The 23933-nt window shown below is 41.0% G+C and overlaps 3 protein-coding genes and 2 gene segments (V, D, J or C); 2 read left to right on the forward strand and 3 right to left on the reverse strand.

Annotated features, from left to right (window-relative positions):
• Positions 1 to 2182, reverse strand: part of LOC108887537 (immunoglobulin kappa variable 4-1-like) — a 45159-nt gene extending 42977 nt beyond the window's left edge. The window contains 1 exon segment of the V gene segment in view: positions 1199 to 2182. Within this exon segment, the coding sequence occupies positions 1199 to 1289 (91 nt within the window).
• Positions 1 to 3942, forward strand: part of LOC108887536 (Ig kappa-b4 chain C region-like) — a 40128-nt gene extending 36186 nt beyond the window's left edge. The window contains 1 exon segment of the C gene segment in view: positions 3439 to 3942. Coding sequence covers positions 3439 to 3758 — 320 coding nt within the window.
• A 6522-nt stretch (positions 3943 to 10464) lies between these two features.
• LOC108887571 (pro-opiomelanocortin) lies at positions 10465 to 14235 on the reverse strand. Its single transcript, XM_018683013.2, has 3 exons — positions 14129 to 14235; positions 12778 to 12898; positions 10465 to 11741 (listed from the first exon to the last, which is right to left on the reverse strand). Exons 2-3 carry the CDS (start codon positions 12892 to 12894, stop codon positions 11202 to 11204), a joined length of 657 nt encoding a protein of 218 aa, XP_018538529.1. The 5' UTR covers positions 12895 to 12898; positions 14129 to 14235; the 3' UTR covers positions 10465 to 11201.
• A 2183-nt stretch (positions 14236 to 16418) lies between these two features.
• LOC108887570 (fibrinogen-like protein 1) lies at positions 16419 to 21370 on the forward strand. The gene is made up of 6 exons (XM_018683011.2): positions 16419 to 17952; positions 18636 to 18861; positions 19693 to 19827; positions 19954 to 20170; positions 20481 to 20676; positions 20827 to 21370. Exons 1-6 carry the CDS (start codon positions 17302 to 17304, stop codon positions 20971 to 20973), a joined length of 1572 nt encoding a protein of 523 aa, XP_018538527.1. The 5' UTR covers positions 16419 to 17301; the 3' UTR covers positions 20974 to 21370.
• A 137-nt stretch (positions 21371 to 21507) lies between these two features.
• Positions 21508 to 23757, reverse strand: ndufb9 (NADH:ubiquinone oxidoreductase subunit B9). The gene is made up of 4 exons (XM_018683015.2): positions 23599 to 23757; positions 22530 to 22722; positions 22184 to 22297; positions 21508 to 21927 (listed from the first exon to the last, which is right to left on the reverse strand). The coding sequence occupies exons 1-4, from the start codon at positions 23685 to 23687 to the stop codon at positions 21796 to 21798; spliced, it is 528 nt and encodes a 175-aa protein (XP_018538531.1). The 5' UTR covers positions 23688 to 23757; the 3' UTR covers positions 21508 to 21795.
• Positions 23758 to 23933: the final 176 nt, after the last annotated feature.

Below are 23933 nucleotides of genomic sequence, written 5' to 3' on the forward strand. Positions count from 1 at the left end.
TTTTGTTAAATTCCTTGAATTAAAGCTGAAAGTCTACACTTTAATCACATCTTGATGGATTCATTTCAAATCCATTCTGGTGGTGTGTGGAGGCAATATTATGAAAACTTTGTTACTGTTCAAATACTTATGGACCTGACTGTAAATGTAGCAGGTGATCTAATTAGGAGATGATGAGGTGACATTTCAGCACAAGCTAACCATAAATATAGGTGTATATGTTAGTGGGTTTTTGATTTTTTACTTTGTTAACAGGTGTTGACCAGTGATAATGCGCATGTGCATAAGTGAGTAAATTCTAAAAGTTTTGATGAACTGTATAAATGATGTGTTGTATTTCTCATACAGTATTTAGATAAATATTATCATAAAAAGAAATACATATTTTAAAGTTTAAACTGTACTGTTAATATAAAAGAGATGTGAATGCTTTGAAAGCATGGAAGATGATATTGTGATGTATAATAGAATGTCATCTGTGTAAAAGTTGATTTTGTGATGTGTGACTCTGAATAGTCTAAGATGTTGGTGGATTTATAGATGAAAGAAACAAGATATAAAGTTCTACTAAACCTTTAAACATAATTTAATACAGTTGAAGGTGACCTTTGTATTTGTTTCGATAAAAGAGGAATAAGGGTAGATTGTGTGTGTGTGTGTGTGTGTGTCCTCAGTGAACTGTATCAGTCTCTGCAGTAGCTTCCAGCTGCAGCAGTCACTTCAGTTTCTGTTCAGTCTGACTGAGGGAGGTTTTTGTACGACGCTTTTTCACTGTGTGAAGAAATCAAAGCGGCTGGAATCAAATTCACCTTTACAGTAGTAAACTGCTGCATCTTCAGCCTGGACTCCACTGATGGTCAGAGTGAAGTCAGAGTTTGATCCACTGCCTGTAAAACGACCTGGAATCCCTGATACTCGAGTGGTAGCACCATAAATAAGCAGTTTAGGAGTTTCTCCATCTCTCTGTTGGTACCAGGATAAATGGTTTGAACTATAAACATTCTGGCTGGTCCTACATCTGATGCTGACAGAGCCTCCCAGAGCAGATCTCACTGCTCCAGGCTGAGTCACTGTGACCTGGCCTCTGGACTCTGAGGATACAGAGACAGAAACATAAAGCAGCGTCATGGTTTTGTGGGCTTCATTTCAGAGGGACGGATGTTGATAGAGGAGAGGAGTTTGATTCTCTGGACTTTACCTGTGAAGCAGCAGCAGAGGAGAGTCCAGATGAGGACGGAGATCAAAGTCATGTTTTTGATGAGGAGGATTTCTGTGGCTTCTGTTGTCATGAAGGACAGCTGTCAGTCATCCAGTCTTCAACTCTCAGGACTATAAACTCTCCCAGAGCACTGGAGCATGGTGCTGCTGATGCAAAGTGGCTCTCTATGGAAATGCTCTGACTGACTCCAACAGAGAGTTGATCACTCTGATGATGCTGTTCATCAATGGATCAATCAGTTGATCAGAGTATTGATCAGGATGTGTTAATACTTAGTTTTATGTACTTTTGGTTTCATGTGTCTGGACAACTTTTGTTTAGAATGTCTTCTCTCATTAGATTATATAAAAAAACTCAGCTTCCTGTTGAATTGTAGTAGTTGAGGCAGTCGTTCTATCAGTCTCAGGTTATGGTGACATAATCCACAAACATGCTGCTCCTTCTAATGTCAAACCCCCTACCCTCAGTTTATCAGATTCATTGCCAGAGATCTCTTTGATTCTCACCATTACATTCTGTATAACAAAGTTGTTTGGTCCTCTGTGGTGCAGAGGTGTGATAAACACTTGTATCTTTTCATCCATAAAGTCTTTATTGGACATTCACCACCCTGTACAACATCTGTGTTAGACTGGACCACAGGACTCTACCAAACTGGTCTACTAATTTATGTATGCTCCCAAAAATCTGTTTCGAGTTTTTGTGAACCAAACACATGGAAGTATCTACAACACTCCTCAGATCACCATTTTCCCTACTCGTGAAGTATTGTCCTCTTTTACATTTTTAACTCTGTGTAACGTCATAACAAATGAGGGAAAAATAAAAATTAAACATTGGTACTGTGTTGTCAGGTGTAAAACAGGCTGACAAAATGTTACAAACAGACTAATTTTGGTGAGTTTGTTTGTTTCAAAGTCAGAGAGCCGTGTCTCTCTACAGTCAGAGGTTTTTGTACGACGGCTCAATGAGTTTGTATCACTGTGGTACACGTTCGGTGGAGGAACCAGACTGGATGTTGGAAGTAAGTTCATGTTTTATATTTTTATTAATCAGTTTGCCTCATTTTCATCTCTTCCTTAGTCAGAACACTAAAGAAAATGTTTTTAATGTTGTCTTTAAAAAATTTGCAACAGTCAACAGTTCAGTTTTTCAAATCCAGAAAGTGTTATTCTGATTTTAATGATTTCAGTTTTGAGAAGACCTGAAGAAAAGTAATATACCAGCACTATTTATTTTAAATGTGTTATCATGAGAAGCTGTAGATTTAGACAAAGTCAGAGAGCCATGTCTCTACAGTCAGAGGTTTTTGTACGATGGCTCAATGAGTTTGTATCACTGTGGTGGACTTTTGGTGGAGGAACCAGACTGGATATTGGAAGTAAGTTTCTGCATAAATACTAAAAAAGTAAATAATGTATCGTAATGTTTTAATTTGAGTTTTTAAATGTTTGCAGCAGAAAAATTATTTTATTTATAACACTTTTAGTAATTTTGTTTTTATTTCTCCTCCTTCATCATGGAGCTGAACTTAGAGCAGATTTACTAAACTTTTCTTTACACATTCTTGTCATGAAGAAATTTAAGTTGAACTGTAGAAAAGTTCAAACTTAAAAATTGATTTGAAATATGTTTTCTTGGAATCATTTTTATTTTCAAACCTAAATGATAACTTGTTTAAAGATTAAGATTCATCCAAGTGAAGTAAAACAATGTGAAGATGAAGACTGATATTTGAAAATGTTAGAAAATCTGTATCGCTTTGTTGGATTTTACATTGTTTCTGATGTAGTTTGAAATCATTCAAAAGGTTTTTGAAAGCATGGTTTAACTCCACATGAAGAACATTTGATGGTTTTCAGATCATTACTTGTATCTGTAGATGTTTCCCCAGAAAACCAAAGTAATGTATAATTAAGATTTTTGTTGATTTTGATGAGAAAGTTTAAAACGTTGTAAAATCTGTTGTTATTTCCAGTGTAGTTTGATATATTTCAGGTCAAACTGTACGATGATTCTCTCTGTGCTGACATGCATGAGAGGCTTCTTAAAGGGAAGTGAAACAATGTGTGAGTGAGTGACTGGTGGAGCAGAAAAACATCTGACACAAACTCCTTAAAGGAGAAAATCAACTCTCACACAGTAAAGGTGTCCAAGTGTCTGGTGTTTGATTGACAGCTGTGTGGTCCCTGTCCTCTAAGCTGATTGGTGTCTCCTAGGTGATACTCGTCCCACCCTGACGGTGCTGCGCCCCTCCACTGAGGAGCTGGACCAGGGGAAGGCCATGCTCATGTGCCTGGCCAACAAGGGCTTCCCCTCAGACTGGAGTCTGGCCTGGAAGGTGGACGGCAGAAGCAGCGGCAGCAACTGGGAGGAGACCAAGAGCCCCGGGGTGGTGGGGAAGGACGGCCTCTACAGCTGGAGCAGCACCCTGAAGCTCCCTGCAGACCAGTGGCAGAAGGTGGTCTCTGTGACCTGTGAGGCCACCCAGGGCTCCCAGACTCTGGTCTCAGAGATACTGAGGAGAGACCAGTGTTAGTCCTGACCTGACTCACTGGGACTCTGCTACTGGTTTTAATCTACTACTGCTCTCAGTCTCCACTCTCTCTGAGTCTGTCTGTCTCTTTTTCTCACTCATTCTCTAATTTCATGTTTCATTTATAAGGTTTTGATGCATCTTGTATTTTTTCTTTGTGACAGTACAATAAAGATCTATCATCACATCAGCTGTTTTTCTGAATGTTATTATAAAAGACATATAATCTTTCTGTCTTAATTGTTCCATTAGATCAGAAACTGATTTTAAAATACCTTTGAAATAATAAGAGAGAAACATAAGTTCATGTAATGCAGTAGCAGCTATAATACCTGATGCTTTGTGAGCGTGATGCTAAAAAGATCATTATGATATTAACTTCCTTGCAGCCATGATAGAAAAAAAAAGTTCTGAGAAGAAAGTTTACTGATAAAACATTTCAAGTAAAATCAGTTCTACAGTCTGTGTCTGATCAGTGAAGTGACTCATTGGTAGAAACTCTGGTGTTGAAATGGTTTTAGAAGAGTCCAGAAAGTGGAATGAATCTGAGTAAATGTAGAAAGTCTGAGAAGAATGTGCTGCTTTAGAATTATCAAGTAGGATTTTATCAGCAGTTTATATCATCAGAGCCTCAGTATCAGCAGTGTGGTGTCAACATTTAACACAACGTGTGTGTTTTATAACGTGAAGGTTTATTGAAAACTCATGTGTAACTGAATTTAATATAAATCAGATGAAATTCAGTTGAAAATCACTTGAAAAATAAACTTTGATTAAAACATAGAATTTATATTTCATATTCATATTTAATGTAGTGTTACTGTGTTGTTACCAGCAAAGATTTAACTTCATTTAAATTCATATATATGTTATGTATTTTGCTCACAGTTTAAATACATTGTTTAATATCCTGTCAACAAAATTATCATTATATTGTAACTTAATAGATGATAAATAATATTTCCTGATATTTTTCTGTTATATTAACTTGATTGTCAGTCAAACTTCTAAAGTGTGTCTATTTCTGTGCAGCTGTTGAGTCAGATCAGTTCCTCTGCAGTTGAGGGAGGTTTTTGTACGACGTTGTATCACTGTGTGAACGGGGTGCTGTAATCCTGCTGACAGTAATAAACTCCTGCATCTTCAGTCTGGACTCTACTGATGGTCAGAGTGAAGTCAGTTCCAGAATAACTCGCACTGAAACGATCTGAAACTCCAGACTGACGGTATGTGGTATCATAGATCAGGAGTTTAGGAGGTTCTCCAGGTTTCTGAAGGTACCAGTTCATGTCATCACCTATAGATCTACTGGCTTTACATCTGATAGAGACAGTCTGTCCTGGAACAACAGACTGAGCTCCAGGAGACTGAGTCAGGATGATGTCTCCTGATGAACCTGAAAACATGAAACAGAGGAGAAGGGTTAGAGACAAATCCAGCTTGGAGAAAGACGATCGACATCCAAACAGAAGAGGATCATTTCTTTAACATGGAGAATAGATGGAAGAAGGTCGATGCTGCTTGTTTCAGTGTTTCTCCATCACAGCAGAACATCATTGTGGTGAACCTGGTTACATCCTGAAGCAAAGTTTTCAGAAGAGAGTCTCACCCTGAACAAGGAGCCCCAGGGTGGCCAGCAGTAGAGTCAGAGACATCATCATTGTGCTGCTGGTGTGTCAGTGGCTCTGAAAGGCCTGGACAGCCACTGATCAACACTGGCCTCTTAACAGCTGGGAGCAGAGAGGCAGGACACATATGCAAACACACACAGTCAGTCAACTGTAGCTGTCCTCAACAGATCAGACTGTTTCCCCCTCGGTGCTGAGAGTGAGAGTGTCCCTTCATACTGACATATTTACAAAAAAGTCGTCAAATCGGGCTGAATGTAACATCGTCCAATGAAGACAACTAGAGGATTGGATACAGCATCACAGCACTGAGTTTTAACTGTGAAGTACAACTGTATCCATTTTTGCATCTACATTTCTGAGGACTGTCTGTCACATCCCTCTCAGATTCCACAAGGGTCAGTTCATGGAGGTGTATTTTTAAATTTGTTCATCCTTCCTCATGGAAATATTAGAAAGAAACGGTGGATATCATGACATTCATATGCAGATGATACATAGCTGTTCATGTATCTGTCTATTGACAATTTCAATCTACAGGATGTCAAGACAGTTTTTACAGGAAACTAAAAATGTATTCATCTCAATCTGGAGAGATTACCCAAACAAACCATACGAAGGCCTCAGCTCATTCAGAACGCAGCAGCCAGAGTCGTTATGTTTACACCCAAAAACAAAAATATTACTCCACTACCTCAGTCATGAATAAAAATCCAGATCTGGTGAAGGTGAATTTAGTTCTGTCTAGATCTGTCATAATGCACTGATATTTAAACTGAAAACTATTCTGATTTTCAAGGCTTACAATACAATACTGTGTGTGTGTGTGTGTGTGTGTGTGTGTGTGTGTGTGTGTCCTCAGTGAACTGTATCAGTCTCTGCAGTAGCTTCCAGCTGCAGCAGTCACTTCAGTTTCTGTTCAGTCTGACTGAGGGAGGTTTTTGTACGACACTTTTTCACTGTGTGAACGACCACTGGCTGTTGATATAGTGTGCACCCTGACAGTAGTAAACTGCCGCATCTTCAGCCTGGACTCCACTGATGGTCAGAGTGAAGTCAGAGTTTGATCCACTGCCTGTAAAATGATCTGGAATCCCTGATACTCGAGTTGTAGCATAGTAAATAAGAAGTTTAGGAGTTTCTCCATCTCTCTGTTGGTACCAAGCTAAACGGTTTGAACTATAAACATCCTGACTGGTCCTACATCTGATGGTGACGGAGCCTCCCAGAGCAGATCTCACTGCTCCAGGCTGAGTCACTGTGACCTGGCCTCTGGACTCTGAGGACACAGAGACAGAAACATAAAGCAGCGTCATGGTTTTGTGGGCTTCATTTCAGAGGGACGGATGTTGATAGAGGAGAGGAGTTTGATTCTCTGGACTTTACCTGTGAAGCAGCAGCAGAGGAGAGTCCAGATGAGGACGGAGATCAAAGTCATGTTTTTGATGAGGAGGATTTCTGTGGCTTCTGTTGTCATGAAGGACAGCTGTCAGTCATCCAGTCTTCAACTCTCAGGACTATAAACTCTCCCAGAGCACTGGAGCATGGTGCTGCTGATGCAAAGTGGCTCTCTATGGAAATGATCTGACTGATTATAACAGAGAGTTGATCACTCTGATGATGCTGTTTATATATAATATCTAGTTTTTGTGACAAATGTTTCACTTCAGTAATTTTGTCTCACAAATACTTCATAAAATAAAATAAACTATTATGAAACAGGTTTTGTAGTGAAACCACGCCCACTCTAACACTGCATCACAGTGACCGTTAGCACCCTGTTAGCATCCTGTTAGCACCCTTTATATGATAAACTGTGTGGTATATTAGGTGGTGATGTTGATGTGAAGATGATGAAGAGAAGATCTCCGCTGACACTGACTTACTTGTATATAGAAGTTTATTACAAAGTAGTTCAGCATCGGACAAGCACTGCAGTAGCCTGTGAGAGGATCCGAGCCACTATGGATCTCTCTCCCTAACAGCTCTGAACACCAGTATATATACATTGGTTGTTTACATGGTACATAGGAGACATCTGGACCTTAATCAATGCCTTCACTGTCAAAAGAAAGATGATGGAGAAGAGGAAACCCTCACCTTTAACCTCTACTAGTCTAGGGGTCACCTTCTTAACTCTTATCCTAAGCATAAACCCCAAGGGCTAACTCAGACATAGGAAACTCGTAAAAAGTGAAAGCATCTGGAAACCTTCAGACATTCCAAAAAGGCAAAAACATACATAAAACATCCTGTATACTACAACTGTAAAACAGTTACTAGTTGCCTTGGAGTTGCCCAGACGTTCGTGTTTAAGTCATCAAAGAATACACACATTAGAGACACACACACACACACACAGCGGGACAGAAGGATGGGGGTGGAGGTTGAGGTGGGCGGGGCACAGTCAGTTCGGCCTCATTCAAAAGTGACAGCAGATTAACGTTGGATTCCCGATGTCTCAGATGATGAAAATAAAATAATCTTTGGTTGGATGATGGACTGAGATTATTCAAGGTGAGCATTTTGTGATGTATAATAGGATGTCATCAGCATACCATCAAAACAGTAGTGGAGTAATAAATAACCGTGTTCAATATTGTGGTGAACTCTGTGAAAAAATCTTGTGAGCTCATATATTCTGTGTTGAAAACCATGTTACAATTATGTATACCTGTGTGGATTAGGAGTTGATTGTTAAACATATCTAATCAAATTTTTATATGCACATCTGTTTGTGTGTGTGTGTGTGTGTGTGTGTGTGTGTGTGTGTGTGTGTGTGTGTGTGTCCTCAGTGAACTGTATCAGTCTCTGCAGTAGCTTCCAGCTGCAGCAGTCACTTCAGTTTCTGTTCAGTCTGACTGAGGGAGGTTTTTGTACGACGCTTTTTCACTGTGTGAACACCCTCTGACTGTTGATAGAGTGAAAACTCTGACAGTAGTAAACTGCTGCATCTTCAGCCTGGACTCCTCTGATGGTCAGAGTGAAGTCAGAGTTTGATCCACTGCCTGTAAAACGATCTGGAATCCCCGATTCTCGACTGGTAGCAGCATAAATAAGCAGTTTAGGAGTTTCTCCATCTCTCTGTTGGTACCAGTGCAAAAAGCTCCCACCATATACATCCTGACTGGTTCTACATGTGATACTGACGGAGCCTCCCAGAGCAGATCTCACTGCTCCAGGCTGAGTCACTGTGACCTGGCCTCTGGACTCTGAGGATACAGAGACAGAAACATAAAGCAGCGTCATGGTTTTGTGGGCTTCATTTCAGAGGGACGGATGTTGATAGAGGAGAGGAGTTTGATTCTCTGGACTTTACCTGTGAAGCAGCAGCAGAGGAGAGTCCAGATGAGGACAGAGATCAAAGTCATGTTTTTGATGAGGAGGATTTCTGTGGCTTCTGTTGTCATGAAGGACAGCTGTCAGTCATCCAGTCTTCAACTCTCAGGACTATAAACTCTCCCAGAGCACTGGAGCATGGTGCTGCTGATGCAAAGTGGCTCTCTATGGAAATGCTCTGACTGACTCCAACAGAGACTTGTTAGTTGTTACACAGTGCTGCATGTATGAAAAGGGGAAATAAATAACTGTATCTTTAAAGGTTATGATGCTGTTGTGGTGACAGAATCTGTTCATTAACAGACATTTTTACACCTGCTGAATTACTCAAAACTGCCTCTGTGGAAGTTCCCGCTACAGCAGGTGTCTCCACCATGATGACTCAAACATGCACAGACTCACAAGGTGAAACCAATACCTGCCACACTGTCGCAGCTGCTAATTAAAGAGCAACTTGTGAACAGAGAGAAAAAGATTCTATTTTTACAACTGACATGATTTTCAGCCACTGGTTTAAATGACTCATGTTATATTCCATAAGCTCAGAGACTGATTTATTCAGTTGTCAGAAAAATGTAGATAGAAATATGTTTTTAATGGTGGACAGGGGATTCAGAATGGGTGACATTTATTCATTTATGTATGTATTTAACAATTACTGTGTGAAGTTTTGATGAACATATCTAAATCACAGAGTTGCAGTGCAAATTGCCCATAAGTGCTCTCATTAAAGACTACTGTCTCATTTTTAGAGCATTGACAGAATGCATTGTGAACAAGTTACATTGCTTGAAGAATCAGATTCATAATTTACTGTCAAGTAAAGGACAACATTGAGTAAATGGCGCCACTGTGTGGTGTGATTAGTTTAAACGCTTGTGAGGCATATTGTGTGTTAATGTGTAATGGAGACCCAAAGCATTTAAAATTACACAAAAATAAGACATTATGAAATAAGTAATTATACAACATGTTATGTAACACAACAATACAATGGTGATATAAAAGCTGAAACATGAAATGTTATTTCCTCCTGCTTCTTTCCACACTCACAGCGTTTGTTGCAGGTAATTTATCTTTTCCTCATAGAGGCTCCCTCTCAAAATTTCCTGCATCATATTTTTAAAAAATTAAAACCTTAGAATTTGTATTCTAGTAAAAAATAAACATGAAGAGCAGAACGCCACTTTTAACTTTTTATCTTTAGCACTGAAACCTGTCTGTTGTCATGGTTCATCAGTGATGCCTGCCCGTCACCACGGTAACTGATCTCAGAGAGGGAAGTGAAACACTGAAGTAAATTTTAGCATGCAACTTTTTCCTCCATATTTTTGCTCCTGTTCCATGCTGGTAGGAAGTGGGTGTCAGTGAGAGGGTGAGGGTGAACTGGTGCAACAAACAGCCTGATTTATGAAGAAGTGAAATCACAGATTTTATTCTTTTTTCCTTCTGACAGTTAATTTTTCATCAAGATGACGATAAGTCTCATCTTTAACAGTTTGAGTTGCCTGAGCCAAACATGAACCAGAGATGTTGTCCTACTCTCACCCTGAAATTATGCTAATATGTATTTTGTTTACAACAGAAAATACAATGTAAAAGAAAATGAATGACGCATGGATCACTGTTATGTTATGTTAAAGACAGTACTGAACATACCTGCAAAATGAATTGACAGTGTATTTCAGTCATTCATTTGTTTTCCACTGCTGCAATTCAAATACACAAATACACTCACAGCATTTAAAGCATGATCAAACTTTTTTTATTGTGATGTTTAGGCATTCACAGCACTCAGCTAAAGCCCCTGAAAAGTTGGCTTCAAATCTGCAGTATGTCTTTACAGCATTATACACATATTTATCACTAAATAAGCAACACTCAAAGTTAAAAGAAGCATCTTACGTTAATATTTACGGAGAGTTAAACTGATAATGTGCTCCGTCAGGACTGTGTCAGGATGGTTTGCTGGTGCAGTGCAGCACTTCACCACACAGCTGGAACAATCAGTCTATTAATCGATAATTGATAAATCATTTAAATCATTTTTCAACTAAAAATGTCAGTTTTGAACATTGCTGTATTTTCTTCATTGCAGAGTGGATATCTTTGGTATCTATCTTTCGTGTTGGTTGCACAAAACAAGACATTTCACAACCTCAATGGGGAATCATGAAAACTAAAAATGGGCACATTAATCAATATGTAAAGATTCCTTAGTTGCAACCTTAAACATTGTCATTGTTCGTGAACATAATTAAAGAAGTTTTATCAGAATGCAAATGGAAAAACAAACGAGTAGAATATAAATGTGATTTGGAGGAGACAGTGTTGCCTGCAGGGTTGTTTTAGAAGGCAATGACAAATTTTGTATTTAGTTTGGAGAACTTGTTCAACAATAAGATGAAGGTGTTGTTGTGGAAAACTCTCTCTGTCTGCTCTTCTTCTATCTCTCTCTCTTCCTCCTTTCCCTCCTCCCTCACTGCTCCCTCTTCTGCTCCTGTACATCTTTGTTGATGACATTTTTGAAGAGCGTGAGCAGAGGCCTCTGGCTGCGTTCGTCCCAGCTCTTCATGAAGCCTCCGTAGCGTTTGCTGGCCGCCGGGCCGCTCCAGCGGAAGTGCTTCATCTTGTATGTGTTGTCTTTTTTCTCGTGGACGTCATGGGGCTGCTCCTGCTCCTCCTCTGCCGCCTTCTCCTCGTCCTCTTCTGCCATCACCTCACTGGCGAGGTCCTGCCTCTTCATCTCTCCGGGGAAAACCTCGGCTGACTCCTCCTCTACGCCGTTGGAGGTGTAGACTTTGATCGGGCGACGTTTTCTTCCGACAGGCTTTCCCCAGCGGAAATGCTCCATGGAGTAGGAGCGTTTGGCCTGAGGAGAGGAGGAGGAGGAGGAGAGTAACAGAGAGAGGGAAGGCAGGGACTCTGGGTCTGACAGAGAGGGAGGTTGGAGATGACCATCGCCTGGGATGACTGGAGTCTCAGCAGTGAGGTCAGACTGACAGAGCTGGATACACTCCTGCAGGAGCAGAAAGAGAAAATGTATTTAGATGTTTACTGTAATAAATGAACAGACAGAACAAGGAATTCATTGATATGCAACCATTAGGTTCTACCTTAAAGGAAACGAGGCCTTATTTTAAATGATTGATGGGGACAGGAGTGAGCAAACAGCCGCTGCAGTGTGATCTGATGAGCTGCTGGAATACCACCACCTCCATCTGTGTGTTTGTGTTATTCTGTGGTACTTTTGCAAAGGATCTGAATACTTTTCCTGCCACTGAAAGTCACACGATAACACCAACAAATACTGGGCTGCTAAATCTAACTCCCGCAGATCGTGGACTGTCAGGGGTTTTCTGCCATCTAATGGTCAGAAACTGCAATCTGTGATTTTAACTGTGGTGCCCTTTAACAAAGGAGTAGTTCAGCATTTTGGGAAGTAGGCGTCTTAACTTTGTTTCTGGGAGTTAGATGAGAGTGTTAATAGCACTCTCCTGTCAATAACAGCACTGACCTAAAGCAGGGACACACTCCAACACTGAGATAGTTTTTATTCTTGGGATTTTCTTGGGTCTTGTATGGACTGTATATCAGTGCCTACAGGAGAATGAGTGTTGTACATCTTGTCAGTGTAATTATTCTGCTCTCTGTGCAGGTTGTGTGGCTCCACCTGGGTGGGCTGATGGGTTCATGTGGAACACCTGGTGCGCCTCGCTTCCCTCGTCCTGATTGGTCTTTGTTGATAGTCGACGGCCTATTTATGTCTCAGGAGCGACTTGGTCTGTAAGTTGTGCTGTCAATGGTCCTCTGACGTTTGTTCCTTTTTTTTTAAAACCCTGTGTTCCTCTTTACACGTGACAGAAATTTACCCTTTAACGTCTTTACAGCCTCTCTTACTTTAGCTGTGTGTGTGTGTGGGACTGTTTATTTTTGTCCACAAGCACCTGACACTATCTTTTAAAAAGTCAAGAGCACGAACCCTGTAACAATTCTTGACTTCATGTATTTTATGTTTATGTATTATTACCTGTGTGTGTGTGTGTGTGTGTTACCTTCATGCTGCTCTCATTATTAACTTCCTGGCAGCTGGGATGCTCCCAGCACTGACTGACGGCTCCTCTGGCCACGCCCAGCACCGTCACAGCCACCAATAGCCACACAGGACACATTCTCCTGCCGGCCAATCAGAGACAGCAACACACACAACATGAAGCGCTGTGATCGGCTGCAGAATTACAAAATAAAAGCCTCTCATCGTTAGGCATACAGTCAGTTTGAATTCAGCTTAATTCAAGTGCAACAATGGTTTTGAGAGTTAAGAAATAAGTTATATTATTAATTATAAAAAAGTATTTTAGCAAAAAAATCTCTTTATTTGTAAAACAGGTCTCAAACATTTACATTGTCAGTCCTGGGCTGGTTCATATTTACAGCACAGACAAAATACAACACAATAAAGCAGCAATAAATAATAAACGGTGTAGACTAAATATCAAACCACACACACACAACTGACTTGAAAGACTTTAAAATATATGTATTATTTAAATATATATGTAAAAGAGCCTGTACAATGTTGAAACGGCCTGGTCAGGACATTGATGTGATGTTCAGTCTTCTTTTTTTTTCTTATACAGTATTTTTATTGCTACTTTATTTTTGAACAGCTGCAAGATAAAAGATTTTACTTTTCTTTTTTTACCTTGACTTATACATTACTTTTATCAAAGTAAAAGTTCTGAATATTTCTTCCACCATGGCTAGTTAATTTATATTTCAAAAATAAAACATCATCCCATAAAATACAATGAAATGCTATAAAATTTAAAGTAGTTAAAATTGGCTCGGCATTCACAATCTATAATAAAAAATTCTGTGTATTTAAGATGCAGCAAAACATTGACATTTTACATTTTAATGCATCAGTAACAAATATAAAAAAATAATATAATGCTATAACAGTTTAGAAGCCATTTGTTAAACACATTTTTCTGAAAGTGTTTCTGTATTGTTAGTAGTAGAAGTAAAACTGTAATAATTATAGCACTGTAAGAGATTTACAAAAACATATTTTACCCAAAAAAATCATTAAATGCTACAAATTATTAATTTCTACTCTTATCTCATCTTTTACTTTAATAATACAGTAAAAGTCATTTTTACTGATCTGCCTACCAATAATATTTCCTGTTTTTTATGCTTGAGATTTCACATCTTAGATTTTTATCTTACATCTGTTTTACAGGATGTCTGAGTTATCTTTTTTTTATCAATCATTTTGTATAATCAGATCAATATTACCCCATACATTATGTATTTAAAAAAAAAAAACTAAATTGAGGAAAAAGATTATTAGATAATTAAGAAAAATATATTAAATGAACAGATAATGAAGATACTCACCACAATGTCCTGTCTCTCTCTCTCTACACTGTTTGCTTGATGTTCGGCTGTTGGACAAAGACTTCTTCCCCTCCACTTTTGTCCCTCCAACTGACCAGCCAGTTTTATATCCTGTCAGCCAAGGACACACACACACACACACACACACACACACACACACACACACACACATAAGCGGAAGAACGGACAATGACGTCATTACCTGAAATCTCCCCATCCTTCCCTCATTCATGCTGGTAAACACACACTGCTGCATGAAAATGGACAATAAATGAGATATCACCCCCTCCTCTTCCACCCACACACACACCCACCCACACACACACACACACACACACATCATCATCATCATCTTCATCATTACTACCACCCATCAACCATTTTTGGGAGGACGAGTCGACAAAGACATAAACAGCTCTGTGAGGCTCTTTGGTCCAGACTGAAATATTTCAACAGCTACTGGGACATTCATGCTCCCCAGAGGATGTAATCTCATGACTTTAGTGATCCATGTGAGTCCCTTTGTTGGTCTTAAAATGAGATGTGGTCAGGTGCTATGTTGAGGCAGCAGAAAGTGATTGCACGATTGACCAACAAAAACCTGGTCTGAAGTCAGTGACGCTTGTTACACACAGCAGCACACAAACATGCAAAAGATTAAAAATAAAAAGGCATGTTGTGTGTTGCATATCGCTGCCATGTGTCATGGACATCTCTTGGACACAAAGAGATAGTTGGTGTTTTTATAATGTCAGTGTTGACTATTTAATTTGTGTACAGTACCGATTAGATGAAGAATAAACAGCCCACAAAGGAACCACATCATCCTTTAACTTGTCTTTAAAAGTCACTGCAGCCTTCAGTCTGACGAGCTGAGTGTTAAATGTCAGCTGACATATGAGGTAGATTAACACTGAAGTGACATGTTGTCACAGAGGGGAACAGGGGATTCAGACCTGCGGGTCAGAGTCTACAGTTACACACACGCTCGCCTGCTGCAGTGTCTCTCCATTGTCTGAGCCCTCAGGGTGACTAATGATGAATCTGAAGGGGATTGGCAGGTTTACCGGACCAGCGGGGGTAAAGGCCGATCAGGACCAACTTCAGCTCTGTGTCTCTTCACCCTCACCTTAAAGAAACTGTTTGACATTCTGTGAAATCTGCTCACCTGTTGTCTTTCAGTGTTTGCAGCCGGTTAGTGCAAAAACTGGAAACAGGGGGAAAGAGCCAGCTGGGCTGTCAGCACCTCTAAAGCTCACTGATTATAATATGTCCTTTATTTAATGCCGAGTGAAGTATTAGCTAGTCTGCAGCAGCATGGTGACAGCCTGAATCCATTCTAATTTAGCTGCAAAACATATATTGCTTGGTTGTGTTGGTTTTGGTCTCAGGCGTCTTTTACACTCATGACATGGACTGACAGGCTCGGCCTTTGTCTTGTGTCAAATACAACCCTGCATTCATATGATGTTCATTAAAATACCTTTGCTGCTTTGGTGCAAAAAGGAATTGAAATTCACCCAGTGAATGCTTTGGATGTCAAATATATAATGTTTTCTAAACTGACTAAAGTGAACATGCAGCACTTAAAGTCAGCTGCTCTTAACTTTTGAGGGTTTTTTCCTGTTTTTCTAATGGAACAAACTGAGCAGCATCTCGAGGCAGGAAGGTAAATATAAACCCATTAGAGGACTCCCACAGCCTTGAACCTCCATTCAATCCATTATACACACACACACACACACACACACACACTCTCTCTCTAGTATGTTCAGGAAGAATATGAAGAGGTAATGGCATGTTGAAAAATCAAACAAGCAAACCAATGACATTAATGACACAGCATTAGAAGTGGAGGAACATTGTTCACAAACTTCTACAATTAAATTCAGTTTATCTTTCTGTGCCTTTGTCTCCACTGAACAAAAATAGTTTTTATGTAAAGTTTTCTCCCTGCTTTAATGACTATTATGAGTCACTGTATCTATTAAAAATAGTTACACAATGTTGTTTCTTCAGCTGTCATTTAAAGCGTCCCTCAATACTCACAATAGATTTTCACACATTGCAGCTGTTGACCTAGTCTAGAGTTTAGCTTAAGCTAATGTGAAGCTTTAGCAGTTTGAATGAGACATGTGAGGTGGGGATCGTCCAAAGTTACAGTCCTTTAATGTGAAATTCCCTCTTTGTGTGATCAGCGCTTCAGCTGACGACTTCCTTCAGTAACAGCAGTTAAATTCACACTGTTATTCTCTAATGTGTGTTTCAGAATTATCTTTAATTTGCTGTGTCAGTTACTGTAACTTGTCGTCACATTATTCTAATCCCATGTATTGCTTTCCAGGACAATGGCTACCAATCCCCTTAGAAGATTATCGGGATAAGATGTCATACACACACACACACACACACACACAGCCTCCTGGCTGTCCTGGTGCTTTTCCATTGAGGTGGATTCAGTGCTGGGACATACCAGGCAACAGGTAGGAATGTGGTTCACATATATATACTTTGTGTTCTTCAACTTGAAATTCATATTGACCAAAGGACAATAAAACACACTTTTAATGTGTTAGCTTATTGGCTGCATTGCCTGCTGGGTATTTTCCAAAGCTTATCATCAGTTTTTTTAGCTTGGTTGATTTCCATTGATTGCTAAGAGGATCTGAAGATAGACGCTCACCATCAACATTTATTCAGCCTTAATTTCACTGTTGAAGTTGTATTGTCATCATGTGATAATACAGCTAAGAGCTTTCTTGAAAGTGCATTTGAGGACAAGGTAAAGTCAAATACAAAAGATGTTAATGCTATGAAAAGTACAATCCTATACAAGAATGTTAATCTTGGACAGTTCATCCACTCGTATAGAAAAACTGGGAATCCTAGACGTTAGGGATCCCAGGATCTGAATGTGGTCTTCTCTCTGCTCAACAGCTCTTAAATCTAGGACTTTCATCTGGACTTTATTTGAGCTCTTCAACACTTCTCCCCCATCCTGAATAAAAGACTACAACTCAAGTCTAACATAGGAAAAGGTCTGGACTTCATCTTGCAGCTATGATGTCGGACCTCGATGTTGATCTGGTAATTGAAGCCCATCCTGTTTGATGACTTAACTTGAAGTTGCTATGGATAAAAGACAACAACAACAAGGAAGGACGAGTTATTGAATGCTCAGGATGAAGTGGGAATCTGTTTCACTGATTTTTGTCTTGCTGACTGGCTGGTGTTTCCAGCCTGTCACTGGTGACTTTGAGACCTCTGATGAACACCCAGACATCGGCCATGATGAAGACGTACACCCCAACTCCTTCAGAGAAACAACTGCAGATGTACTGGACATGAATACCCCAACAAGCAGAGATATACCAGACATGGACTTTGAAACAAACTGGGACATATCAGACATAAACAAGGACAACTATGGGGACGCTGACTGGCATCCTCCTCCCTCCCACCTGGAAACACACCCTGATCCTTCCCCTGATGCCCCACCGGTGATGCGCAGCGGCAACACTGGTGTTGACAACAGCACCAGTCAAACCATCAACAGGACTATTGTTACTTCATCAGCACGGTGTGGAGAGTACAGCAGCCAGCTGATGTCTAACGGCCAGTGCCGGCTGATGGCAACGCTGCCCCCTGTGGGAACATCGCAGAAACGTTGCCCAGACATGTTCCGCTGCACAGACGACATCTCCAATTGGCTGCATGAGAACCAGAACAGAAAGGAGCAGCTGGAGGAGATGAGGGAGACGATGTCAGAGCTGCAGGAGGAGCTGAGGAACCACCGGCATCGAGTCAAGGCCCTGGAGGTGCAGGTAGACTGTCTGTTCACCACTTTAGGTTTGTTTATAGACACAATGAGAGACAGAAAACTTAAGCTCTCTCTGAGTGTCACATGCCCTCTTGTGGTGAAGGCACCTGAGTTGATATTATTGTGCCGATATTCAGGCAGTTAACAAAAAACCAACAGCCTCCTTTCTCTCTCTGTTTATCTCTCTGTCTGTCTTTATCTCTCTGTCTTGACACCCACTAAGTCCTCCTTAACCCTGAATGCTAACAGGATTAGCAGGAGGTTTTTGGCCAGGGTCCTGCATCCTTATGAGTTTGCCTGACCCAGGGAGAATTTTTCAGCGTCTCCTGGTCAAAATCTGAGCATTTAGGCTAAACAAAGGCTAAGTTCACCTACCTTTCTTTGCTTCTGTAATTGAAAAGTGTAAATCTTGATGATCCAACATCCTGGTTTCAGTTTATTTTACCATATAAATGAGGCTGTAGCTAAATTCTGCAGAGATGAAGTCAAAGTAACAAAAGCTACTGTGTATTTTTCTTACTAAAGGGTGACTATTGTGCAGCAGTCTCATGATATGCTGTGTTTGCACTACCTTTGAATCATGCACTAACATTTTCACCATTGATTCTCTCAACTCTACAGTTACTTATCTGTGTTTTGTCTTTAGCCTGACCCTCATTAACCTCATTATTTCTTTCTTTCTCTCAGGGTGAAGAAAGTGTTCGTTTAAACTTGACCTTTGACCAGCGGTTGCATTCTCTGGAGCTGCGTCACGCCAAGGCCGACACGATGCTTCGCGTGCACGCGGCGCTGCTGTACGAGCTGCAGGCGCAGCTCCGCAACCTGTCAGCCACCGTGCACCGCATGAGCCGCACCACGGGCTGCGCCATCAGAGCTACACCGCCGCTCGGCATGCGAGACACACTGCCACCAGGTACACATGCCACAAACACTGCGGTGAGTTGGACGTTGGATGATGATCCTGAAACCTTAATGTTACACAGAGCTTTTTAATGGACCAGTGTGTGGGATTTATTGGCAGCAGTGAGGTTGCAGACTGAACATGAAAGTATCCTCTCTGGAGTTGGTGTTTGGTTTGTCCACTCTGGGCTACTGTAGAAGCATGAGCAACATCCTGTGTAGATATGAAGAACTCATTCTAAGCTAAAGAGGACACCACTATTTTTAGTTTCAGGTGATTATACATATATAATGAAAACATGATTGTGATTATTATATTCCCCCAAATCCTACACACTGTTTCCAATCAAAACTACACATGACAGCAGTGCACCCAACAGTTACATTGATTCTACTTTAATAAGTAAGTGATAGTAAGTTTAGTTTCAGCAAATTACCACAATTTATCTATTGTTGTTTGTATTGTTTGTTTAAACATTCAGTTCCATATCATCAAATCAATATCATGTATGCACTTGATTTGCGTCAGAGGTAGCATATATAGACGAGTTAGGGTTAGGTAAATAAAAGGGAGGGGGCCCAGAATAGACAGCCTGGGGGTCACCACAAAAGAGCAGAGCACAAGAGGAGAGATCATCTCCAGGCTTAACAGAGAAGGACGTTATGGTTAATATGAATGGTGTGTTTACTTGCAGGAACCCAGCTTCAGGGCTCTGCTGCAATCTCAACAAACACTGTACAGTTTCTGTTTAAGAAACAACAGCCGCACAGATTCAACACCTCAGGATTTGAGTGTTTCATGATGCTGTCTTAAGCCCTGTCTCTCTCTGTCTCTCTCCCTCAGACGGGCAGTACCTGTCTTTCTGTCCTTCAGACTGTGCGTCTCTGTATCACAATGGTTTTCGTCGCTCTGGTGTTTACACTGTCGTAATGTCACCAGGCGCCACCCTGCCTGTCTACTGCGACATGGAGACCGAGGGTGAGACACACTCTGTATACTGCACACACACAATTTATATATCCACATGAACATATGAGCTTGACAATACATAGAACTGGACAGAATCTGTTTGGTCTGGATGGTGTGTGTGTGTGTGTGCACCAGGCGGTGGCTGGACGTTGTTTCAGCGGCGGCGTGACGGCACAGTGAGTTTTAACCGCGGCTGGACAGAGTACCGTGAAGGCTTCGGCGAGCCACGAGGAGAACACTGGCTGGGCAACCAACACCTTCACCTGCTGTCCAACCAGGGCCACTACAGCCTCCGCATCGACCTGCAGGACTGGAGCCACGCCCACAGACATGCCCTGTACCACAACTTCAGGTCAACAGAGAGACTGGGAAAAAAGATAGATGATGTAGATAAGTAGGAACAGTACAGAGACGGCTGTTAGAGACTCAGGTAGAGGTGGACAGACAGTTATGGGTCTGTCAAGATTTGGATTTCTCCACATAGAGAAGGTGGTAGCTTACTGTCTGACTGTGAAGTCAATGACCCACTATTTCCCAAATCACTAAGACTCTAAACAACATAAATCTACTGAAAAGTCATAGCAACACTCACTGAAAGACAGGAGGCTTAGCAAAGGCATGAAACTTTGTTGAGACACTGGTTTCCTCTCCTCCTCCTGTAGGATAGAGAATGAGGAGAACCAGTACCGCCTCCATGTGTCTGGTTTCAGTGGAACCGTGGAGGATTCATTCGGGTGGTACCACGACCAGCAGGGTTTCAGCACGCCGGACACCGGAAACATCTGTGCTGAGATCAGCCACTCCGGCTGGTGGTTTCATCAGTGTTTCTACGCCAACCTCAACGGTGTCTACTACAAGGTAGGACTGTCAACTAGAAGAGAAATACAGAGCAGAGAAGGAGTGTGAGAGTTATGTCCAAGAATATGTGTTATATTGTGGATGTGGATGTGAATATTTGTGAGGAAGATATAGTGATATATTAAGATTGAAATGATGTGTTTCCTCCAGGGGGGGCGCTACTCTCTGAAAGCTCAGAATCTGCTCGGGCCGGACGGCATCGTGTGGTTCTCCTGGAAGGATTCAGACTTCTACTCTCTGAAAGCGGTCACCATGATGATACGACCACGCAACTTCAGGCCACGCCTGTCGCCATAGTGATGAAGTGTTTGTCATGCAGTGTAAAAGCTCAGCTGGCAGCTTCTAAATATGTATTAATACGCCACTGAAAATAGTCCCCGACAAATGCACTATTTTGTCTTGTTTGAGAAATGTTTGCAAAAAAACTACAGTGACCAGCTGTTTTAAGAAATTACTGAGCCTTTTAAAATAATGAAACAGATTTGTGAGCTATTTATTGATTATTAATGTCTTCAGGTGGAACTAATGGGCTTGGAGCTGGAAGCTAAACTGAGTAAAAGATTAAGAAGCAGCACTAAAACAAAGTATCTGATTAAACTAATTAGACACAATATGAGCACGTACACTGGAAGCCAGATAATATTTTCCTGGTAGTAATTTCCTTTATTTAAAGGTTAATTGATGCTCTGTGTGTTTATACAAACATTACAGACATTGAAGTTATGAAAGGTGTTCAGATCAAATGAATGTAAAATTAGACATCAGCCGCAGTTTAACGTGGCTTCGCAGAAAGCAGTGTGTCTCATTGTACACAACAAAGACACACACACATTTAATTTCAATTACACATTTATTGGAACAGTTAAAGGTATTAATACATCTACAGGATTTTTCAAAGTCACCAACCTAAAACAGACCACTGAAGAGTCACTGTGATTCAGGCAGGCTGCAGCCTGTGCAGGTGAATCTCCTCAGACATGACTCTGATAACATCCTTTTACACACAGGTGGTCATTCACTAAGAGGTCAGATGGTCTTCGTGCTGCTGTTGTGTGGTTGGGATAGTTTCCCCTCAGACTGGGGTGGGGTGGATAACCATCCCCAGGAGGTGGAGGGTGTTTATGTGGGGCGCTCCCTGGGGCGGGTGACGAACTGCCACCACAGAGGAGGGAGGTCGCCCTCCTTGCGAGCAGGAGGGAGGGCTTCAGTCCTGGGGCCTCCGGGGGGAGTCTCAGCCTCCAGCTGGGCGACCTGGAACCAGACAGGAGATTTATCCCAAACAATACTAACAGGAATGGCAGTGAATCCTAACTTCTACATGACGTGTATCTCTATTTTAACAACAACCGGGAGCTGAAAGGGTAAAACAGTCCAACAGTTCACCTTTGGCACCACCTGGTGGACTTCTAAAAAATGCTTTCAGTCATAAAGGCTGCAGACAGATTTGTTGCCTTGTAACTGTACAGGTGGTATGTAATACATTCTTGTTGTATGCAGCCCAGCCCACCTCTTTGTCCCAGCTCTGCATTCTCAGTTTCTTCCACTGCTCCCTCTTGGCAAAGTAGTCAGGGTACATGGCCTTCTCCGAGGGGTGCCAGTGTTCCAGGAGCCACTCTGGGGCCTACAGGAACAAAACAAGAGCGCAGGAGCTTCATCAGCATGTAACATTACAACTGTCAGCATTTTCACATCTTTAATTCCAAATAAGTCGATATAATCATTCTATATAATCACAGCTATACACAAATTGTACAAAAACACAGGAAGTATATACACTTTTTCACAGCAATGTCAGGGAGATGAAAGAAAATTATATGGAAACTCCATGTTGTAAAAACAGCACTCTGCCTCACCTTGTAGCACTCATATCTCTCGTAGGAGGTCCCTCCAGGAGAGTCGGGGAAGATGTAGGGCTGGGGATGCTGGTTGGTCCAGAACTCCTCCTCTCCCGCCTTCAGCAACATGGTGGCCTTCACCATGTCCTTCTCATTCTTGTTCTCATCGAAGCGAGCCCGCAGCATGCAGGCATAGAACCGGTATTTGTCTCTGTGATGGAAAAGGAAAAAAGACAGCAACTATTAAAGTTAAGTCACACCAGACAGCTCAGAGCTGAGTGCTGTTCATGTGGTCACAGATAAATCACATGAAATACCTGTAAAATACCAATCTCAATCTCGGTCACAGGTCTTTAGTAACAAAACTTATATTAAAAATGTTAGTGAATGTAGTTATGTGTTTTCAAACTCATATATCAAACATGGCGTCGTAAGTCCAGAGTCTAATTGAGGTTTTCTTTTATATAACTGTTTAACAAGTGTTATCTTATTTCTAATGTTATAAGACCATTTAATATAAGCAGTTGTCTTTCCTTGATGTGAATCTTGCACAGTTAATAGACTGAATCTGAATTCATTATTATCCTGATAACCAAGTGTTATAACTTCAGCAAACTCTCACACAAGTGTTAAAAGTGCTGAGAATATGTTAGGTGCCTTCACTTAACTGAGTAATACGATGTATACGTGTATGAGACTATATTTTCAGGTACATTCATTCACATTTATCAGACCGTGAAGTAAGAGTCAGATTCAGATTTTGCTTTATTTTGATTATTCACTGACTTCGACGCTAGCTGGCGCCAACATCTGCAAATGTGTATTATCTGACCAAAAATATTATTCAAAATGAACTGATTTGGACTTGGCAGGATCCTGATTATATTCATGAATGGATTAAAAGTGGATGAACAAAGGAAAATATGTGTTTTGCAGTGGAACAAGCCGACTTTAGGAATGAGTGACCTGGCTAGCAGTTAGCCTAGCGGTTAGCTTAGCGAACAGACCGTGCTGCAGCAGCGACGTCTTTATTTATTTATTTTTTCACTTTTCATCATTGTATTTGAACGCAGACGGCTCCTCTTACCTAAAGATGCACCATGACTCGAGGTGTCTCAGTGATTTCTTGTAAAGCCGCAACACTTTCTGCTGGTGGGTGAGATAGGCGGACGCCATTTTCACCGTCCCCTGTCACCTTCTCGCCGGCCAGCGCAGAGGATTCTGGGACTATGTGGCGTTCCGACGTTGCGACCGTAAAACGCCTATATGTTGCGCAAACATATTTAATCTGTTTTTTTTGCCGTTTTAATTAAATTGCAATTTGCAAAAATTGTGGGCACCCAGTGTACGCGGTGGACTCTAGATCAGACAAAAAATCGATTCGACGAGTATTCTTTAGACTAATTTGCATAAAATTGTATA

The sequence above is a fragment of the Lates calcarifer genome, linkage group LG3 (genome assembly GCF_001640805.2).
Source record: "Lates calcarifer isolate ASB-BC8 linkage group LG3, TLL_Latcal_v3, whole genome shotgun sequence".
NCBI classification, from domain to species: Eukaryota; Metazoa; Chordata; class Actinopteri; family Centropomidae; genus Lates; species Lates calcarifer.